Source organism: Boleophthalmus pectinirostris, unplaced genomic scaffold, assembly GCF_026225935.1.
Source record: "Boleophthalmus pectinirostris isolate CB_2022bp ecotype Guang Dong unplaced genomic scaffold, ASM2622593v1 HiC_scaffold_16, whole genome shotgun sequence".
Taxonomy (NCBI): domain Eukaryota; kingdom Metazoa; phylum Chordata; class Actinopteri; order Gobiiformes; family Gobiidae; genus Boleophthalmus; species Boleophthalmus pectinirostris.
Genome location: NW_026571095.1, coordinates 13331855 through 13353408, shown reverse-complemented (window position 1 = coordinate 13353408; position 21554 = coordinate 13331855). Strand labels below are relative to the sequence as shown.

The 21554-nt window shown below is 39.2% G+C and overlaps 1 protein-coding gene across 1 annotated transcript; it reads left to right on the top strand.

Moving 5' to 3' along the window:
- The first annotated feature begins 300 nt into the window (after positions 1-300).
- Positions 301-20304, top strand: per2 (period circadian clock 2). The gene is given in 26 exon segments (XM_055151569.1): positions 301-496; positions 1595-1690; positions 5238-5723; positions 8417-8509; positions 8618-8772; positions 9134-9255; positions 9331-9532; positions 11124-11175; positions 11694-11836; positions 11920-11998; positions 12093-12199; positions 12286-12439; positions 12567-12681; positions 12796-12945; positions 13029-13113; positions 13209-13383; positions 13457-13581; positions 13684-13890; positions 14523-14669; positions 14672-14785; positions 14918-15798; positions 16135-16251; positions 16617-16812; positions 17147-17351; positions 17899-18049; positions 18204-20304. Coding segments are annotated over 24 exon segments (4341 nt in total). The 5' UTR covers positions 301-496; positions 1595-1690; positions 5238-5322; the 3' UTR covers positions 18369-20304.
- Positions 20305-21554: the final 1250 nt, after the last annotated feature.

Genomic DNA, 21554 nt, shown 5'->3' with positions numbered 1-21554 from the left:
GCTCGGGCACACACTTGTATAACCGTTTAGATAACCGTTTCATTCACCGGCAGCGTCTCACGCAAGACGTAAGCTCCACGTGAAAGAGGCGAGTCCTTATATAAAATGAGTGGCGGCACCGCGGATAAGCCTCTGAGATGAGCGGCTCCTAACGGTGAAAGCGCTCAGAGAAACCTGCTCTGTCATTGGCCAGGAGAACTATGACGAAAAAGAGAACAGGATATTGACCAATCAGAGAGTCGCTAAGGCGGGGTTTGAGAGGAGCTAGAAATGAGGTCACTGACTACGCTGGCACCGGAGCACTGCGCTACAGCCGGTCAGAGTGAAACCTGAATGGGAGGACAGTGCGCACACTGAGTCGGTTCGGTCCGGGACTCGAGACACCTCTATCTCTGGTCAACTGGGACTCTGCAGTTAATGTCACAACAACAAGGCTTATTTTTTCTAAGACAGCACGCTAACTAAACGAGACACTCAACCGGTCTACTTTTGTGAGGTAAGTGCATTTTTACTCACATCCGTGCTGAGTGGAGACTGTTAGCCTGACATTTGAACCTCTAAGTCCTGCCAAACGAGTGGAAGGGCATAAGGATGAAACGTGTAGTTGCATAACTGTGTTAAAAAGTCACGGTCAGTAGACTATAGTCAGATCCATCTGTCAGAGTCAGCAGCCTTCCCATAGAGTCACAGCAGGCGACTTTGAACAGACTTGAGCCTTGTATAATAAGTTGTGGAGTAATGACACCCTTTGCCTATGCTATACGGGTTTTAAAGACCTAAGTACTGAATTTCCTTTGGGACCAATAAACTATCTATGTATCTATTTAAACATGGGTGCGTTTGTTTATACGGCACAATGCACGCACGCTCACGCTCCGTTCATAGGATGTTCCAGACGGTCACAGGGTGCACCAATGAATGCTCAATGAAACACTGAGTAACGCCTTACATAAAGTGCGCTACAACGGCACATGGCTGAAGTTCATGCAGAGGCGCTGGTCCAGAGCGGGCTGGCTCAGCTGCTGGTACATACCGTCACCATGACGCAGCGGCGGCTGGGCTGAGGGCGGACCTCACCTCACAGGACAGGGACAGTGTCGGTATGCAGTGTTTCCTACGGTGTGGATCATGTGGTACCGTATTTGTTCCACTGTAGCCCAGCAGGGTTCATTTGTTCTTCATCATTGTTAGATTTACATGGTGTTTCTGGATGTTCAGAGTCTGATATCGTTTTTTTCTGCTTATTACATCTCCACTCATAGTCTACCAACAAAGTAATACACAAAAGGTTTCACATAGCAAGATTTATTTAACGCATATGGTCAAAGTTGTGGATGATGCGCATGCTCAGTGACAGGCTCCCTGCGTGCCCTACAAACTGCTATTATATAGTTGTGATAAAAATCCATGCCACGGCTGTCTAGGTGAGCCCATCACTAAGCAGATAGTTTACTGTTGGCATCTAAAAGTTGAGCTTATTGGCATAACTGGTCCCATATAATACTATAATATTGAGGTAGTGGTGTTTAGTCCACTGACTATCCCATTCCAAGCAAAAGTCCCTTATTTAACTGTGGCACGTTTCTTGAAACAGGACACTGAGAAGAAAGGGAGGAGTGATGGAGTCTGACGTAAGCAATGCTAGAGGAGCAAGGCTATTGGTTCCAGTGTAACTTTGGCTCTCGTCCAGGTACATGGGAACATTCACTGTTGCAACTCTCAGCATTTCTTTTCATTTAATTTTATGGAATCTCATGGAAAAATTACACTTCAGTGAGAGAATTTGCTTAGGTTAAGGTGGCCAAATCTATTTTTATCAAGCTGGAAAAAGTACCCTAGCTTTCAACTCTTGATTATCCTTTGGCAGTTTGTTCTTTAAAAAGTAGGTCAATGACAGAGGAGCCATAAAACGAAAACCAAGAATGTAAAAGTTGCCAGACCACTATTCATGAAGAGAAGGGCAATCACTGCACATCAAAAAGTAGATAAGAAATAAAGTGTGCCAACAAATTTTATTTTATGTTTTATTACAGCTTCAAATTAAATGCTCATATTGCCTTCTTGACACCTGTCCAAATTTATGTAATGTTTTGGACATCTGTATTAATAATGTGCTGCATAAGAGACAGTTATAAAGCTCTGGTCCCATTGGTAATCTTAACCACAAACATTTGAGACCTTAGATGATCTTGACAGCGCTGAGCAGATTATTGAAGACTCAATTTGAATTTTGCAAGGGAATATATAACAATGGAAATTTCTCATCCAGATAAGAGTATTACAAAAGTCACAGGCATGTCCAGGCCTGGGGAAGAAAAGTTTTTGTAATATTGTTTTTTACTTAATAATGAAAAACAAACAAACAAACAAAAACATAACTGGACTGGTAATTCTAAATATCTTTTCTATGTTGCTTCTGCCAAACTGTGAATTTTCCTTGGGGTCAAGTTTATCTATCTACATATAAGGTCTAAATCTAAAAGGCCTATTTATAATCTGCTATGTTCCAAGTCCAATTATTTGTCTTTGTGTGGAAATGTAATAAACCTCACGGTATTACTTCTTGCTAATTGTATACAAGAGCACTTTAATTTCATTGCTCCAGTCACATACTGAATGTCGTTTATCTGTTGTGATGTTTCCAAGGAACAATTTAGCACCATGTTCTCAGGAGGTTGAGATGTTGGAGATTTTGATCACATTGAATTACTTTAAATGGCCACAACAACAAATGGACATTGTGTTATTTTTCCATCCAGGCTTGTTAACTACCATAATAACATGAACTTAACCACTGCCAAGGGGATCAGAAAAACTGGATCTGGGAGTTGTGACGTCAGTTGATCAGATATTAAAGACATTGTAGATTGTCATTGCAGTTATTGAATCAGGTGTGATCTCAGATTGCGTCACTCAGGGGCCTTGGGCTCTGAAGTCGCAATAGGATGATAGCTTTTAGATTTGGCCAGGCCTTTTAGCTCACTATGTGACTACAACAATAGTGAGGGCATTTCTAGCAGGGTTTAATAGCAATCATTTACTAGCCAAAGTAAATATTTTATTATAGTGTAACTTTCTAAACCTCTCTGTAGTCTCTATGGGATAGACATGTTTATTATATACTAAATTATCTGACATGCCATTTATATCATGAGAAAATGAAAATAAAGTAAATCAGTAAATCTGTCAAATCATCCCATCTGGGATGTGTGGTTAAGTCTTTTGGACCTTGGCGAGTGTTATAAAATGATAAGAGGTCATTGATGCATGCCTAACCTTGTTACTTTTAACCTACTGTTCCAATGCAGACGTTTGCTGCGTCTTTTTAAGAGCTGTGAAATATGCTGAGGCAAATTATTCACCATCATTGTGCAAAAATTTGAAGTGATTTGTAGATGGTACAGTTAGTTACTTATTTGATAAAGTCCAAGTTTGACCAATGCCACAGATTCTATAGAAGCACACCCAAATTATGCTGTAATCAACATTAATAAAACAATGAGTTTTTCTTTTGTTTGAATGAGCTTTACCAATGACAATTGCAAATATTTGCCTTAACCCTGTTTCTATGTCATATCATTTATTGGATCATGAGGTCTAGACTGCTGTCACCTGGACAGCCACATGCACCAAACCGCACTCAAGGCAATATAAGGTATTCAGCAAGATTACAGTGTACTGTGAACCATATAATTACACAAGAAGTTTATACGCAACATTAGACAACCTGTAATTCTCAAGTAGAGTAGACTCAAAATTGTTCTCAAATTGTTCTCAAAAGCCTATATGATGCCACAGTGTAAAAGGAATGTGCAACATAAGAATAATGAAATATGGTCTTTTTTGGTTTAGAATGATCTGACATGGATTTCCTCAATCTGAATCTGAATCTTAAATACACCATTAGTTGAGCGTCACAGGAAAACCCTACGTAAAAGATGACTGAGTACATATGAGCCATACGCCCTCACACCGGCTTGGTTACCTAAAATAAACACACGCCCACACCAGTGCAGAATTCGGTAGACCAATCTGCACTGCACTGTTTTTTAGTGAGAGAGGCAGTTAGGCGTTTTTCCATTACACAGGAATGCCAGCATGTGGTTTGAGCATATGCCAGAGACCGGCGTTATACCCTGACTTTAACTGTAGATAGGATGAAGAGGTGCAGGTCAGTGTGTTGAGAATGAGAACAGAGAATGGGAACAGTCGCACGACATAAGGTCTGACTGTAGGACTATGCAATTCATAAAATTTTAATTACTAAATTTAAATTCAATCATCGCTAATCAGTGATATGCTTGTGGCCAAGCCTTCTTGTCAAAGCCTGATCTCATCAGATCTCAGAAGATAAGTAGGGCTAGGCCTGATTAGTACTTCGATAGGAGACTGCATGTAAGTGTAATGCATTATTCTTATTATAAGCCAGTTACATTTACAGCCAGTTAGTAAAATCATTTGAGGAGAGATCACATTCTGAAGGAATACATTTGACTAGTCCAGAAAATTACCTCTCAGTAATATATTTGCTTTATTTTAATGTATTATAATTGATCAATATGAGAGAAAAAAATTGTGACAATTGATTTTCGTCATATTGTCCTGCCCTACCTCACTGTGATGCACACAAATAATTAAATGTCATTATACATCTTATTAAAGTCTTAAGCAGCAAATGAAAGTATTCAATAACTGTTTAGGAATGTATTTATTGATAGTAAGAAGATTAATTCCAGCTCTTACCACATCCTCATTCTCAAATTTTAACCACTCATATTAACTGTCACAAAACTTTGATTAAATATAAACTAAAAAAAGTCAACTAAATGTAGGATACCACCATGTGCTGTTTCTATAAATACCTAGTACTTTTTATAAGATCAGTTGAACACAGTAAGCCAGGTGCCTGTGGTGGGATTACCTTTTAGGATCTGTGCCTCTTTGAAGAGTACATAGGACCTACTGCTCTTTGTAAATGCTACACAGTCTGTGAGCTCTTCACTTCAGAGAGGCACCTGCAGTGTTACTAGAGTTCAAAGGTTAAGTGCAGTGTGTATGATCCCAGGTCAGTCAAAACACAGACAGCTTTGAACCTCAGGCCTAGATATTTGGCCTAGTGTAACATCTTATATTTCTTACCTTTATCTACATTGTACAAAATGCTATAGGTGAAAGTGTTGCTTCTGTGATTAAATCAAGAAATCATTTAAATGATGTTTGTAAATATGTCTCCGCAGGTAAATCCACTTTGCCCCCAACTGCCACAACCCCCAGTGAAGATGGGGTGATGCTCTGTAATTCCTCTCACCACCATCTCTCCTGATGTCAGAAGACTCGAACTCAAAACCCTATTGCTTCCCTGTGCTGGAGGGGCAGGATGGACCTCCATCGTGTAGCTCCATGGGGCAGCTGCACAGGATGGGTGGCTTCAGCCAGGGGGGACCCAACCTAGGCCTCCCTTCAGAGGGCAGTGACAGCAGTGGCCTGGACAACTCCACCTCACCACAGAACCATCGCAAGAATGCCCGCTCCCGCTCCCTGCCTGAGGAGGACATAGAGATGAAGAGCAGCGGGTCCAGCGGCAGTGGCACAGAGTCACACGGCAACGAGAGCCACGGCAACGAGAGTCACAGCAATGACAGCAACGGCCACGAGTCCATGGGCAGTTCCAACGGCAACAGCAAGGACTCGGTCCTGCTGGAGTCTTCAGGGAGTAACAAAAGGTCAGGCATAGATTTGAGTTAAGCAGTGTGCGCTACAGGTGTTACCTCTGATCATAGTGGAGACACGGACAATAGGACCTGTGAATAGTATGACGGAGTAGGAAAGAGGGATTGGCAGAGAAAGTCAACTTTGGTTTGTTTTCAGATTCTAAATAGTGGTGATCTCACCCTTTCAGGTTGGGGCATGAAAAACATCCAAACCTTACATCTACAAATGATCCTGTTTGCTAGTGTCAAGTGTTCATCATCATTTTAAAACTAATGTGGGCCGAACCCTAATATACTCACTCTTCACCTTCTCTTTTCAAATTGATATCAAATTAAACAAAGGGCAAAAGGGACAAATGTAAGAGTTAAACCACCAAAACAAGATACATCCTGGATTACATTAAGTGATGTAGCATATTTTATTATGAGCACTATGTTCCAGCTGTATATTGTTAGGCATCATGACTTTCCAATCCGATTTGTTAACAAATTCATATAGCAGTACCTCACACACTCCACCGGAGGAGCTGGAGGAAGTGTCTGGGGTGAGGGAAGTCTGGGAATTCCTGATTTGACTGCTGCCCCCACGACCCTGACCCCAGACAAGTGGAAGCAAATTGATAGACTGTACTGTTTACATGTTTTTTCTCATAGTTTAATGGAACACCCAAAGAGTTATGACTATTTTACTAGACAGACAGTACATTTTTCCACTCAACTAGGAAACCATGATGACACTAACACTGAGCTCTTTAAAGTCAAAGGGGGAATGGTATTGGTTGGTTAACTGAGTCTGCCTTGACCTAACCTCATCTCTAAATAACATGGTTACAGTGTGTTAAGATACAGTCAGTGACATAGAAGAACATTTCCTTCTTCAGACGTAAAAAGGAATAATAGTCACAGTAGGAACTGATGCCATCTGGAGCTCGGAAAGCCAAGGCCTAAGTCAAGCACTCTTTATTGTCCTAGCAACGCTTTGTTTAAATGTGTTTACGCTGAGAAGTTCGTACACGTGCTTGCGTCACTTCTGGCCAAGCCCACATTTTTAGTCAATGGACCTTTTAGACTCGCACGCGACTGTGACTGTTCTGGGATAAAGAGGGTGTTATAGTACAGTTATCAGTCAATCAAATAATCAGTCCAGCAGTGCATCAACATATTTATCATATCATTTGAAAATATCACAATTGTCTATAATGAACATTTATTTTATTTTTAAAGAGCACATAAAATAAAACAAAAATATAACAAACTTTCAAATAAGGATAGAAAGCAATATTTCTATACTTGGATACTGTGGATAATTTTACAGTCCTCACACTTTTTAACACACCTTTATTGTCATCAGTGTATTTAAAACAAAGTGATGTTTATTTTTGGTCAATAAAATCCACCAATAATGAGTGAACCAGCCTATCATGCCCTGTAATGAGGGTGATTAGTTCAAGTCTTATGCATGAGCTGAAAGGACAGGTAGGGTTTAATCTGGCATAATAATAAATGAGAACTATTTAGACTGAGTTAGTCTGAAGGTCGAAACTAAAAAGGGTTTCGTGGACTCTTTCAGCCAGTGCAAACTCCCTGAGCCTCTTTTAGTGTCAGGTTTTCCACTACACTAGTTATACGCCACAGAGCATTAATTAGCCAAAATAAGCTGTCTCAGTCTTATTTCAATACATGCCCAGACTGTCTTGTCTAAATCCAGCTGTAGCATCCCGTAGTTTTCACCGATAAAATTAACATACTTAAACAACTAACTAGACTGTGTGACTATTTCAGCCCAAGTAATGTTATTTTTAAACATATAAGTACTCTATATTTAGGAACCAAGGTTGTAGTGCAAGTGTGTCATTAACCTCAAGCAGCTGATAACTAGATTGACTTTAGTGGTTAAGTGGACAGTGTGAACTGAAGATTCACCAACATCCCACATGTCTGATGGGCAATGACCTACTTGTACCACAATATATAAGGGAAAATATAGTTTAAATGTTTTTATTCCAGCATTGAACGGTGGTGTGAGCTTTATTTTTTAGTAAAGCAGTGACGACATGATCTAATTAGGGCGTTGAGCCTTGTGAGTGAAGCTTAACAATGGGACAAAAGGCCCAGAACAGCCCTACTCTCATTTTAACAAGAATCTGGCAGGGGTCCTAATTAGAGTTGTATTCTGGCCTCTAAGTGCTTCTGTATTAAGCTTTCCCACAGTGCACCCTTTTGGCCATGGTCCACTTAGCATCCATAAGAAGGTGAGACTGACCTGAGGTTATAAGTAGCCTGCCTTTTGTGCTGTGGCTCAGAGTATTACCTTTATATTACTGGGTAAATTAAGCAGTGCAATCTCAGATGAATAAGCAGGGGATGTGTTTTGAACACATGTTTTGGGAAATGTTTGCTGCTGTGTGTGTTTTGATTCCACTATTTTATTTTTATTTATGGTTGAATGACTGGGGCAATCATCAGTTGACATTGTAGATCGCCAAGTTTTGAGTACAAAATTTATGGTGGAAAAAACAGACCTTCACTTAACCTCACTCCAGCAGAACATTATATACTGTAATCATATTCATTTGTAACTTGAGATATCCAAGATCATTTAATCATGAAATTCTTCCACCTCTGTAGGAAAAAAAACTGTTTATATTTTATTTTAACATAAATAAATATTCTGTAAATTTAAAATGTCATGTCTTCTTTTCCAGCTCAAACTCTCACAGCCCATCTCCACCCAGCAGCTCCAATGCCTTCAGCTTACTCAGTTCAGAGCAAGACAACCCATCCACCAGTGGCTGCAGGTACACCATAACTCACAGTTCTCCAGCCTGCTCATAAAACCAAACCTCTATCTATACTAATGTGAACTGTTCACTTACATGCTCTCTTCCTGTCTGTGCCACTTACAGTAGTCAGGAGTCCGCCAAAGCCAAGACACAGAAGGAGGTGATAAAAACTTTGAAAGAACTAAAGCTTCACCTGCCCACCGAGAAGAGGCACAACAACAAGTCCACAACCCTGAACACCCTCAAGTATGCCCTGCGCTGTGTCAAACAGGTGGAAGGTAGGTGCTGCCAGTTTGAATATTGTCCTGTGTAGTTTGCATTAGATTATCCCAATTCTTAAGTATATAAATGCCAGTGCAGAAAATGTGAGTTGCTTTCCCTAATGCCCTAATTCCCTTATTATTAGATGAGTTACTGTTTTACCAAGAATCTTTCACTTTTGGCATTATACATGTCTATCTTCATGGAGACAAGCAGGTGGCATCACTTTAAGGTCAGATCAGTGGAGAGGCGAGCTTGCTCACAGAGAGAATGCATAGGGCTCTTTTTAGATAGTATGTTATGATAGTCTACTCCCTTTAAACTTAATACATTAAACTTTATTTTTGCTTTGTGTTGTTTCTGTTTTTCCCCTTTCAGCCAATGAAGAATACTACCAGCTGCTGATGACCAATGACAGTCAGCCTTCAGGCCTTGATGTGTCCTCTTATACAATAGAGGAGATAGACAGCATTACTTCTGAATACACTCTTAAAAACAACGTGAGTTACTTTACGTTTTTGCAAATACAATATTGTAGTGCATGGATTACACGTGTTTTGTCTCTCTCTCAACAGGACATTTTTGCAGTGGCTGTCTCCCTCATCACAGGAAGAATAGTCTACATATCCGACCAGGCTGCCACTATTCTCAACTGTAAAAGAGACATCTTCAAGGACACCAAGTTTGTGGAGTTTCTGACACCGCAGGATGTCAGCGTTTTTTACAGCTTCACCACACCGTACCGCCTGCCGTCCTGGAGCATGTGTACGGGAGCAGGTACTTACTGTAGTTCATTTGTATTAGTATTAATTCATTTATATTAGATAGAACTAGAGGTAGCATCTCAGTTCTTCTTTGAGTGCAGAGGATGGTTAGGGTAATGAATGATGATATCAGATCTGCTCTCAATATACAGTATATTGTTTGTATATTAAAGGCCCTGTATTATGCAAAATTGACTCCAGCGAGATTTAAGCCATGTTAGAATGTTGTTACCTCATCAAAAACATACCTGGAGTTGTGTTTTGTTTTATTCACACATGTTTGAGTAATCTTGTCTCCAAAACTCCAAAGCTCAAAATGCTCTGTTCCACATTGTGATGTCATGGGTGGTGGTACTTTTCAAGTTAACAGCTATCTTTTACCTTTTGTTTAGTAGAGATTGGAAATTTCAGGCCAACTCAAACATGCTCCATAGTTAGTTCTCCAGCTAAGGTAGTCCTGACCAAGCCTAGCAACAAGATCATGGAGGTGGCCGCCTCATTTGTTGTGCACTGCTCCTGAAGGATGGGTGAAAAACAGAAGACAGTTTCCTTATGTGGACAATAAAGTACTACAAAACAATATGAAAAAAACTACTTTCCAAATAATTCTAGAAAACACAGTGGAGTACTTCCTGTATTACCACATGACATTACAAGGTGGAACCAAGTGTTTTCAGCTTGAGAAAAGATCATGGCCTAAATATCCAGAGTTTGTGTGTTAAACATGTGAATGAAATAAAATAAAACTCTAGATATGTTTTTATGAGCAAGCAACATTATAACATAGACCAAAAAATAGCTTAATATGGGCAGTTTAAGTTTAGATAATGAGATGGTTTGAGCATGCAGTTGAGAAAAACTTCGAAATAATTATTTGGATTTAAGTTGTCGTCTAGATTGGATTTAACTGATTGACATATTTAGCTCTCTTAACTTGTTACATGACAAGATAATTTAGCTCAGAAGTGTTTTCTTTTTGAGTGAAAAAAAACATTGGCAAATTTAAACTTGCTAAAAAAAAAAAAAAAAAAAGATTAAAAAACAAGAGTTTATTTTTAGATGTAGTGTAAGGAGAGATGGTGAACCCTGTGAACAGCCAAAGAAAGATGTATATGTATAAATTCCACTAACTTAGGGTCAGAGGTAAAATGTGGTAGGTAAAAAGGGAACCTGTGCATGCACTTAATGAATTTTAGTTCCTGGTACACTCATCTCCCGATGGTCATTCAACAGTTAATGTCGGAAATGAAAAATTATTTTTTTTATAGACTTTTGGAAAGAGAACATTAGCTGGAGAATGAAGTACTGTCCATGACCTTTACTTTTTATACTTATTACCCAAACTAGAAATAGGTTCAAAAGCAATGAATGAGAGGAGGGGGCGGGGGCATTATCGTCATCAATAATGAGTAATTCTTCGTAGGTGCTATCACACGTTTGCACAATGTTTTATTATTAGACTTGAAAATGTTTCCTCAAATACAACTCCTTCACACACTTTAAGCCTTTGCTCACCTCATTGCATGTTAAAACACCTGTTGGAGATGACATTACTTACAGCATCCTATTGCCTTTCAATAAAAGCATGTTTTCCCCTATTTCAGAGTCCTCTCCTTCTGACTGTATGCAGGAGAAGTCCTTCTTTTGTCGTATCAGGTGAGTGAATACTGCTTAGCCCCACCCTCAGACCATCTGCTCCCCGTGGATAGTAGTAATTTATATTCATACTATTCATTCCTCTCTGGGCGCTTGTCATCTGTTTGTGACATCACTGGCGTACGTGCTCTAATCTGAACTAGTTTCCAGGCTAATATCATACATAAATTACAACACACCCACGTAAATACACAAAGTATGTCGATTTTGTGGTAATTGTTAATAATACAAAATCTTTTTCACCTGGTGCTGAATTTAACATACTGAGTCTTCATACTTCATACATAGTGGGTTTGTGCTGCCCTCTACTGGTAATTTTATAGATTGCATGTTTTTGAAGAAGATCTTACATGTATGAGGTGGGTGAAGATTGGGCGTAAGTGAAAACAGGGATTTTGTTTTAGCACTCAAGACTCAATTACAGCCCATGAAAGTAGATTTAATAAAAAGTATAATAATACACAATACAATATTGTGAAAATATGATACTAAACTACTGAATTTAAAATGGCATACAGTGGTGGGAAGGAGTGTGAAGGTGATCTGCAGTACTATCCGTTTCGAATGACGCCATATCTGATGAAGGTCCAGGACACTGTACATGCTGAAGACCAGTTCTGCTGCCTCCTACTGGCTGAAAGAGTTCATTCAGGCTATGATGGTAAGAGCCTTATCACAATGCGCTGTTAATAAATAAATGGTGTAACTGGCATAACTAATGAATGCATTGTTTAAATATTTTAGCACCCAGGATTCCAACAGACAAGCGCATTTTTACTACCACACACTCACCCAGTTGTGTTTTTCAAGATGTGGATGAGAGGTAAGTCTTGTCATAATATTTTAAGTTTTTTTTGCATGTTTTTTTTTTTATTTATATAGGTGCAGAAAATGTATAATGTATTTTTGTTTTATAGAGCTGTCCCACTTCTTGGATACCTTCCCCAAGACTTGATTGGCACCCCAGTTCTCCTGCATCTTCATCCCAATGATCGTCCAATTATGCTGGCCATCCATAGAAAAAGTAAAAAATGCAACAACTTGAGAAAAATGTGTAACATGTCAGAAGATGTCATTTAAATTTGATGATTTGATTTTGTTTTTGTGCAGTTCTTCAGTATGCTGGACAACCATTTGACCACTCATCTATACGATTCTGTGCACGAAATGGTGAATACATTATCCTTGACACTAGCTGGTCAAGTTTTGTCAACCCTTGGAGCCGTAAAGTGTCCTTTGTCATTGGAAGGCACAAAGTTCGCATGTGAGTTTTCATATAAATAAATATATTTATGAATAATGTTGTTAATTTTACATACAGTTTCATTCAAAGCCTTCAAGTCTGTCATTGCAATTAAGTCTTTTTTTTTTTTTTTTTTTTACACTTTTAGGGGCCCTGTGAATGAAGATGTGTTTGTGGCACCTGTCTCCGCCACTAGGGAGATAAAAACAATGGATCCAGACATACAAGATATAACCGAGCAGATACATCGCCTTCTTTTACAGGTGAAAAAAATATACACTTTAATTACATTTTGACAGCTAATTAAGATATGTTATTTAAATGATAATCATAAATTATTTTACTTTTGTTTTTTTTATCTTATATAATGTCTTTAGCCGGTTCACAGCTGTGGATCTAGTGGATATGGTAGCATGAACAGCAATGACCACCTTCTGAGCATGACCTCTTCAACTGACAGCTTTAACAATGGCAGCAACTCAAAGATGCACCTGGAAGAAGAGGAAGAGAGCTCCAAAGCAAGACCTGTGCGTTAATCAAAATGATACTGTGTTGTTTCGAGTTTTGTGAAATAATCTGAAAAATAATGATCTGATATGACTTTTCACAGCGCACCTTTCAGGAAATATGCAAGGGCATACACCTCCAAAAAAGTCAGGAGCAACAGACTGTCAAAATAGACAAGAAATCCTCTGGTAGCAAGTCTTATCTTATAGCTGAATATATTATATAATATATAAATGTAAATGTATTGTCTGCAGATATAGTCATAATTATGGTCTTTTTCCAGTAGACTCTGTACAAAAGAGTCAGGTAGTGGTTAGACCCAAAGACACAGCGACCACTGCCCAGTGGAAGGACTCTGGAGCAGAGGAGGCCAAGTCTACCTTTCAGGAGGAACTGACTTTTAATGATCAAACTGTCTACTCCTACCAGCAGATAAGCTGTCTAGACAGTGTAATCAGGTAAAAGAAATTAGACCACTCTTTAAGTCTTTATTGTCAATGGTAATAACATTCCTACTGCTCATAACTGTAGGTACCTGGAGAGCTGTAATGTTCCTCTCACCATGAAGAGAAAGTGCCAGTCCTTCTCTAACACCACTTCCTCAAACTCTGATGAGGACAAGCAGAAGGCTTGCACAAACATGCAGGTGGCTGAAGGTCTGTATCTGTCTAACTTTATTTGCTACAGCTGCATTTTCTTTTTATAAATAGTCTTGAGAGATCTCTAATGCAAGAATCTCCTATTCTGATTCCTCACAGAACCAGCATTGTTGAAGGTTCAATCTGGTCTCTCCACTTTACATGACCGGGACAAAAAGTCCAGTGATGCAGCCACAGCAGTAGTGGGCACTTCACTGCCTCTACCTGTACCAAACAAACCAGAAAGTGTTGTGTCCATTACCAGCCAGTGTAGCTATAGTAGCACTATTGTGCATGTTGGAGACAAGAAACCTCACCCTGAGTCAGGTACTGTACTCTGACAGATTGCTAATCTAATTTGTTTGCTCTAAGTGATAAAAAAAAAAAAAGAGAGAGACTGAGTTGGATAAAGAAAAAATATCTTTGTTATTTTGGTATTTTTCTTCCAAATCAACAATTGGTCAATTTAATTATCTTTCCATTAATTATTAGAAGCAGTGCCATTGTTGCCTAAAGGACTTAAATTGATTTTTTTCTCCCATTGGTACACTAGTAATGAAATGAGTATGAAGTTGTAGTTAGAAACCTTGCACTGTTTTTGCATATGGAAGATCAGGTGGGATAATCAGCAAAACATTGTTAATAGTAAAATGATACTAGTGAGAGATTGTGCAATGAGAATTGGACAAAATTTGGGTATCAACAAGGTTACCTAATATGAAAGAAATGATAAAGTCTGAGATCTAAACCTACCTCACCTTTTTGCCACCTCAAGGCTAAATAAAAAAAGCTGAGCTTTATGGTGTACCCTCTCTTTAGTACTATACTGTTTTTTAAACAAATGCAGAGAGTAAGAGTATAACTGACACAATTACTCCTGTTACTATTACCAATGACCTACTTCTATTCCAATTATATAGCCAATCCAGTTAGACTTTTTGTTTGTTTTTTTGATACAGAACTAATAGAGGACATCCCAGGGACAGGAGAACCTCCTGAAAGCAACCAAAACCCTTCTGCGTCCCCATGTGGTGTATCCACTCCCTGTCAGGAGAGGGAGTCCTACAAGAAACTGGGCCTAACCAAGCAGGTCCTGGCAGCTCACACCCAAAAGAGGAACAGGTCTTTCTTAATCGCTTCAAAGAGCTCCGGACACTCACAGCTCTCAAAGCAAACTGCTCTCAATATCTGGAACGTCAGAGGGAACAGACTTCAAATGATGGTGACCACCAAACTTTAACCCAGAATGAATTCTCTCTTCTTTTTTACTCTAATTTATTTCCCTTTTATTACCCCTTTCTTTTTAAGGTTTTAAATTGTTTTAAACTAAACTTTTTTCTGCTTGACCTTCCAGTTGTACAAACCACCCGATCATCCAAACAGTGTGGTCCTGGTGGGGAACCCAGCACTCGACGAGGAGTGCGAAATAAAAAGACCAAATCGAAGAGAGCCAAGAAGGTGGAGTCATCTGACAGCACAGCATCCCACCCCAAGCAACAGCTGCGGCCCCCTCTTCTCAACCACGGCCTTAACCCCACGTCCTGGTCTCCCTCAGAAGCATCACAGTCCTGTTTGCCTCTGGCCTACCCTGCAGTGATGCCCGGGTACCCCCTGCAGGTGTATGCTAGGCCCAACTCTGCCCCCCACACTGATGCTGGTTCCTCAGGCGGGGCAGTAAACCAGGGCAGCCCTGTCCCATGTCCCCCAAACCTCCAACATCCTCCATACCCCACCTCAATGGTCACCCCATTTGTGGCATTGGTACTACCCAACTACATGTACCCACCAGTCCCAGGACCTCAGGCTGTGTACCCCACTGAACCTGGTGGTTATCCCACTCCAATACCCTTAGCCCCAGCTATATTTTCTGCACAGGGTGCCTTTACTGTCCCAACCCCCTTCAATATTCAAAGCCAAGCAAACTTACAAAACACAAACACCACCCAAACAGGATCCCTGTCGATGTCATTCCACTTCTCTCCATCCTCTGAAATGCCAAAGGGGGCTCCTGAGAGTCAGTCTCGCCCCTCCACACCTCATTCTGGAGGTGGTGAAGGTACCTCCTCTCCACCACTGTTCCAGTCGCCCTGTAGCTCCCCCCTCAACCTGCTGGAACTGGAGCTATCTGTGCAGGACAGCACTGGGTTCTCTGCAGTGGGACAAGGCAATAATAACACAACAGAAAGGGAGAAAGGAACAGGTGGGAACCAGACCAAGGACAGGGAACTAAAGCAGGTAATCCACATACCACTGTTTGATTCCTTTTTATGTATATGTTGAATTGTTGTCTTGTAAATGCATGCGGTCTTACATAAATAATCAATGCTAAATGAGATTTTAAATATGAAATGCATTCGCTCACATGTTTTATCTCCACTCTAAGACTGTATCAGATTGTGGTGGGTTATTTGAGGCCTGTGTGTGAGTTGTGGCATGTTTACTGAGACATGGTTGTATATGTCTCTTTTTGGACCATGCTACTACTGTATTCCTGTACCATGTGTAATATCTAGCCAGTTTAGATGAAACATGGGTGTTAACACATGATGTCATTATCCTTACACCCTTTAGCCATCTCTCAGTCTCCTTGGTCCACCAGGACCCTTGTTTTACGTGGACACGTCCTGTGTCTGTGAGCGTTTGTCATGGGATAAACTGTGCTCTAGGCTGGGGGCTTTCAGCTATGAGGTAGGCAAATCATCAGCATACCTCTTTATTTTTCCAATCATATACTTACCCCCTATGTTATGTTTTAGTTCAGTGTTGTGTTTTTTTATATTATCCACAAAGTTTGTAGACATTATCTTAAATCACACATGGGACATGATAAAGCTATATATATATCAAATACACTGACAATGTAAGTCAGAAAACGTATTTTGTTCAATCCCCCTTCCCCATTTTTATTCCACTAATTTGCATACAAGGCCTCAAAGAATTTAACCATAATACATATCAATGTAAAATGCAAAAATGTTTTCCTAGTGTTGTCATTGTAGGGTCATTGGTTACACATAGTGTACATTTTACCAGATTAGCATTTTGCTTTGTAGATCAGCTCCCGTGGAGATGGCAACAACAGTGACGCAAATTCTTCCTCCAGCGACATGTTTGATGTGATTTTACATGAAGACTCCTGCTCAGGCACAGGTTCTGCCACGTCAGGCTCCATGGGCTCAGCATCCAATGGTTGTGGGACGTCCAACAGCAGGACGTCTGCCAGTGGAGGCTCTGCCAGCGGCATCTCAGGTAGTGGAATAAGTCTGGCCGCCTTGTGGCACCAATCATATATATATATATATATATATATATATATATATATATATATATATATATATATATATATTTTTTTTTATTTTTTATTAAAAAAATATTATTATAATATACTATATTTTATATATAGTTTATCAATTGTAGAGAACTCTTAGAGTTCTCCTTTTGAGCTGAATGTACTTGTGATGTGATGTGTGATACTGGCCCAGAAAACTGAATAATTACTCAGAACTGCCCTCGTGACCTCATTTATATCTCTTTAGTTCTATGTTATGTGCTTTAGCTCATGCTCATGTTTTGATTCTTATAGGAAGCAACAGTAGTAAGTACTTTGGCAGCGTGGACTCATCTCAGAACAGCCAGAACGTAAAAGTTCACGTGAGCAGCTCCGAAGGAAGGCCTCTGAAGACGGATCAGACCAATCACGTCATCAAGTATGTACTACAGGACCCGATGTGGCTGCTCATGGCCAACACAGATGACAAGGTCATGATGACCTATCAGCTGCCCTCGCGGTGAGTGAAAGGACGGGGGTGCAGCAGTGACGACTAGGTAGTGCCGCACATTAAGTTCTGTGTAATATAATGGAAGGCTAAGGGTAAGGATTTAAACAGTGAAATCTACTTTTACTTCAGAAAGACTTTATTGAGGCCCAGGGTTTGCTTCCCTGGCCACTTGAGGCCTTTCTGTGTGGAGTTAATTTATCTTGTTCCTATATAATATTAACCCATCTACTCTGTAGATTTTTTATGTATTTGCTGCCTGGTAGCCATAGTTGAAGAGAAGATATTGCTACAGCTCCACTGGCTGCAGTGACACGGGTTTACCACAAGATGGCCCATGTATTTCAGTGTAAGGATAGCAATCTTATAACAGGTGAAATTTATCATAGCTATCTCTACGTCTGAATACCATATTTTTATCGTAGGATTAACTATGGTACATATAAGATAAGTATGTAAGTAGTATGTAAATATGTAAGATTATTATGCTCCCTTCCCATCAACTACTTGTTTTCTCAAACTACTGTATGTTTTCTTGTTCTTTATACTGTGCCAACAGTGACATGCAGCAAGTGCTGAAAGAAGACAGAGACAAGCTGAAGGTGCTGCAGAAAACCCAGCCACGTTTCTCTGAGGAGCAGAAGAAGGAGCTGGTAGAGGTTCACCCATGGATACAGAAGGGAAGTCTGCCCAGGGTCATAGACATCAAGGTATATATTCTGCCAATAGAGCAGACATATCTTTCTTTCATTTCAAGTTAGATGCTACTCTGTGTTGTATTCCTGTGCATTCTTGTCAGTGGAATGATGTTTACTTGAATAATAAAAACCTTAAAATGTGTCATATTTAATGAATGCTTTGCAGGTGTGCTCTTGCTGTGACGATGTATCAGAGGTTTCCGCCATAGTAGATGCAGAAGATCAGCCTGACATGGAGATGGGAGATTCAGAGACGGTGGAACTGTGCTGCCAAAGGACTGACGAGTCCACAGACACTTTTGCCTCTAGCTCACAGACCCCAAGACAATGAAATTCTGCCATTGACTTTTACTTCCTATCCTACTTTGCAGTGCTTGAAGAGAGAGCTATATTTTGAGATATCACACAACACAAAACTTTAACATTTATTCTTGTTCTTGACCTGCTACAATAATATTTTAATAACACTCAAAAACTACAAATAGAAAATATGCTGAAGTGTGGCTGTAAATGTGTGTTATTTGAGATGGACTTGCAAACTATTGCTGTTAGAATAAATAATGAATGTTGCTGTGTTTTGCACATTTGGGAATGTCCAGAATTAGCTGGAAAAGTGCATAGTACTGAAGGGAAAATTTGTTATTTTTAATAATTTGTTATTTACTTTAATTTCCTAAAACCATCACAATTTTGACATTACAATATTATAACATATTGTACAATGGACACAATTTTAATGAAATATGACTATTAAAGAACATTCCAATGTCATCATTACCATTATTAGTCTTATAGTTGCCAACTAAACCATACAATAAAATCAGTTTTACTAAACTCAGCTGCCTAAAGCATTAACCTAACTGTCCGTCTTACCTTTCTTTCTCAATCACTTTCACACTACTGTTTACATTTCGGCACAAATTCCCAAACCTGCCACTCAGGCAGGGGGAGACTCATATTATAACAATAACTTAATATAATATTAGAGGTCTTACTGTATTCATTATAGAGCTCTGAATGTATCTGACTATAAGAATCGCAAAGTTATTAAACATGAAGTCTTCATCTTGGCACAACCTTACATTTTTCAGTTTCAATTTCAAGCCTCAAAGTCTCAAATTCAAACTTCAAAGTCAAAATACTTTGCAGAAACAATGATCAACAATTTAAACACAGATTGCCATTGTAATACTGTTCAGACTTAATACTGTCCACTAAAGATACACAGGGGACACAACATAACACACACGAATCACAATATGAAGATATTTTATTGTCAGATTATAGAAATACTGTAAAACTCTATAAAGTGTCAAAGCGATTGAAAAAACAAAGTGGACGACCTATTAAAGTGTTAATATTGATGGTCTAGATGTCAGTTTTAAGTGGAATATCATCCTTGACAGCTTTGCAGTTCCTGTCATTTCAGATGTATGCCACTTTCCTAGACATGACTATGTAAAAAAACAGATTAGACAGAATGTTTGTCTAGATTACGGTGAGATTAGGAATAGCCCTTTGACATTCATGCGAAAAAATTGTACAAATCAAATTTGTGTTTAAAAAGTGAAAAGCTATGCCTATTAAATAGGGTGCAGTGGACTAATATGTTGATTATTCATGGTTAAACAGATTTTCTACGACCTGTGGTTTCAATTTCGTAGCCTTTGTAATTTCAAAATATTGATGTAAAATGATATGGTGTTGCTTGTGGCTGACTTGTGAATCCTTTTGTTTTCAGCTGTGACCTTTTTGCTGACATTTTGTCAAAGCCTACATTGTCTTTGTACTTTTACATGAAATGTTTGACTCTTAGGGGGAAAAAAAACAAAAAACTTCATTACATCTAAAAGACTGGACCAATTAAGTTGCATGATTAGGTCTACATTTTTATTTTGAATTTTACTTTTTATTTGCACTGCCTATGAGAACATCTTGCCTAAATATTTATTTATTTGGAGATTTTTTTTTAAGCCCTTAGTGTGCTATATTGCAGCTGAGCCTTAAAGTCGTGGTTAGAAAGTGATTAAAAACATAATGTGTTGGAAGCTGAAGCCCCATGGCTTCAGAGGTGAATTTTAGGGTTATTGCACGGGCATAAAGCCGCTGTCCTGTATCTTTAAAGTATCGGTTGAGCTTCACTGAGCATTTTTTGTGTTTTATTAGTTTAAAAGCCTAGCACCTGTTTATTTATTTTTAAATGCTCTTTTATTTCTAGTTGCCTGGACTTTTTCGATTAATAAAATGTTAATATATAGCCTCCCCCATTTGTACTGAGAGTATGGTCTCTTCTTGAAAGAAAAAACAAACAAACTGCACATCACAGGCTTGTGTTCATAGTGTCTGATTTGAATGTAGACTTCCACTAGGTTTGTTTAGCTGTGAGCTTTTGCGTAAGTTGACTGTGAGCAGTGCGCACTGATGCGTCTCTTTCAAAGCGGCGCCCTGTCCTCCTTCTCGGTGTTCACACTTCTGACTTAGACCGAGGTGTGAACAAACGCGACTCCTGCGGCGGCTATTGACACCTAACAAATCCGGTCTAGACACTAGACTAGGCAGACGTCTAGCTCAGATCATAGCGCAGTGCTGTAAAGCCTGATTTGTCGCTATTCTCAAACAAATGTTTGTATTTGTATTTGCAACAATCTGAAGTAATCACGGTTCTATAATTGGCCGACATATAATTACAACATATCAAAGAAATGTCATCAACTATAATTCCAAATGTTGGTAAATGGCTTAAAATGTTTGACTACCACTATTGTGTAGGCTACTACACTGACTCATGTAGATCGGCTATGGTGTACAGTCTATATGACCCTAACACACGCGCGCGCACACACACACACACACACAAACATGCGTTATTCATCGTTCACATATTCTCCTAATTTTTCCTCCTCTGCGCTGATCAGCCCATTTAGGCCACATACACCTTTCTGTGCACCTTTAATTTTTTGTACATTTAAATATAATAAGTTGAAGGACTATAGAGTTGCCCAAATTGTCCTAAATCTGTTATACTGTTTTTCAAAATGATAGCAGTAGGCATTGAAGTTAGTATCTAAATACCATGACTTAAGCATATGTGGTGGCCTATTTGCAATTGACTAAAATTAAAATATAATAAACAAAAATACAACATAATGTCATTTATCAACTTTGAAAGAGTGCCCAAACCTGGATGATGAAGGCCTTCAACTCTTTGAAATTGTTTGTCCATGAACTTATAATAAAGCAAATTTAACTACAGGATATAAGTTGTATTCCTTAAAGGAGCTTCAAAGCTATTTGCCAAGTCTTGAAGTATAGGCCTATATAAGGAGATTACTCATTTCACACTTCACAAGCGCCCACGACATGCTTGGAGAAAGCAGCACACAAATGGTCCACTATTGCAGAGTAATAACTACTATTCTGAAAACAGACATGAGTGGGTGGTCCTTGGGATCTCTGTGTGCAAAATTTCTCAAATAATAGGCTATGAGTACAACATATTTTAGAGAAAATTTATTGA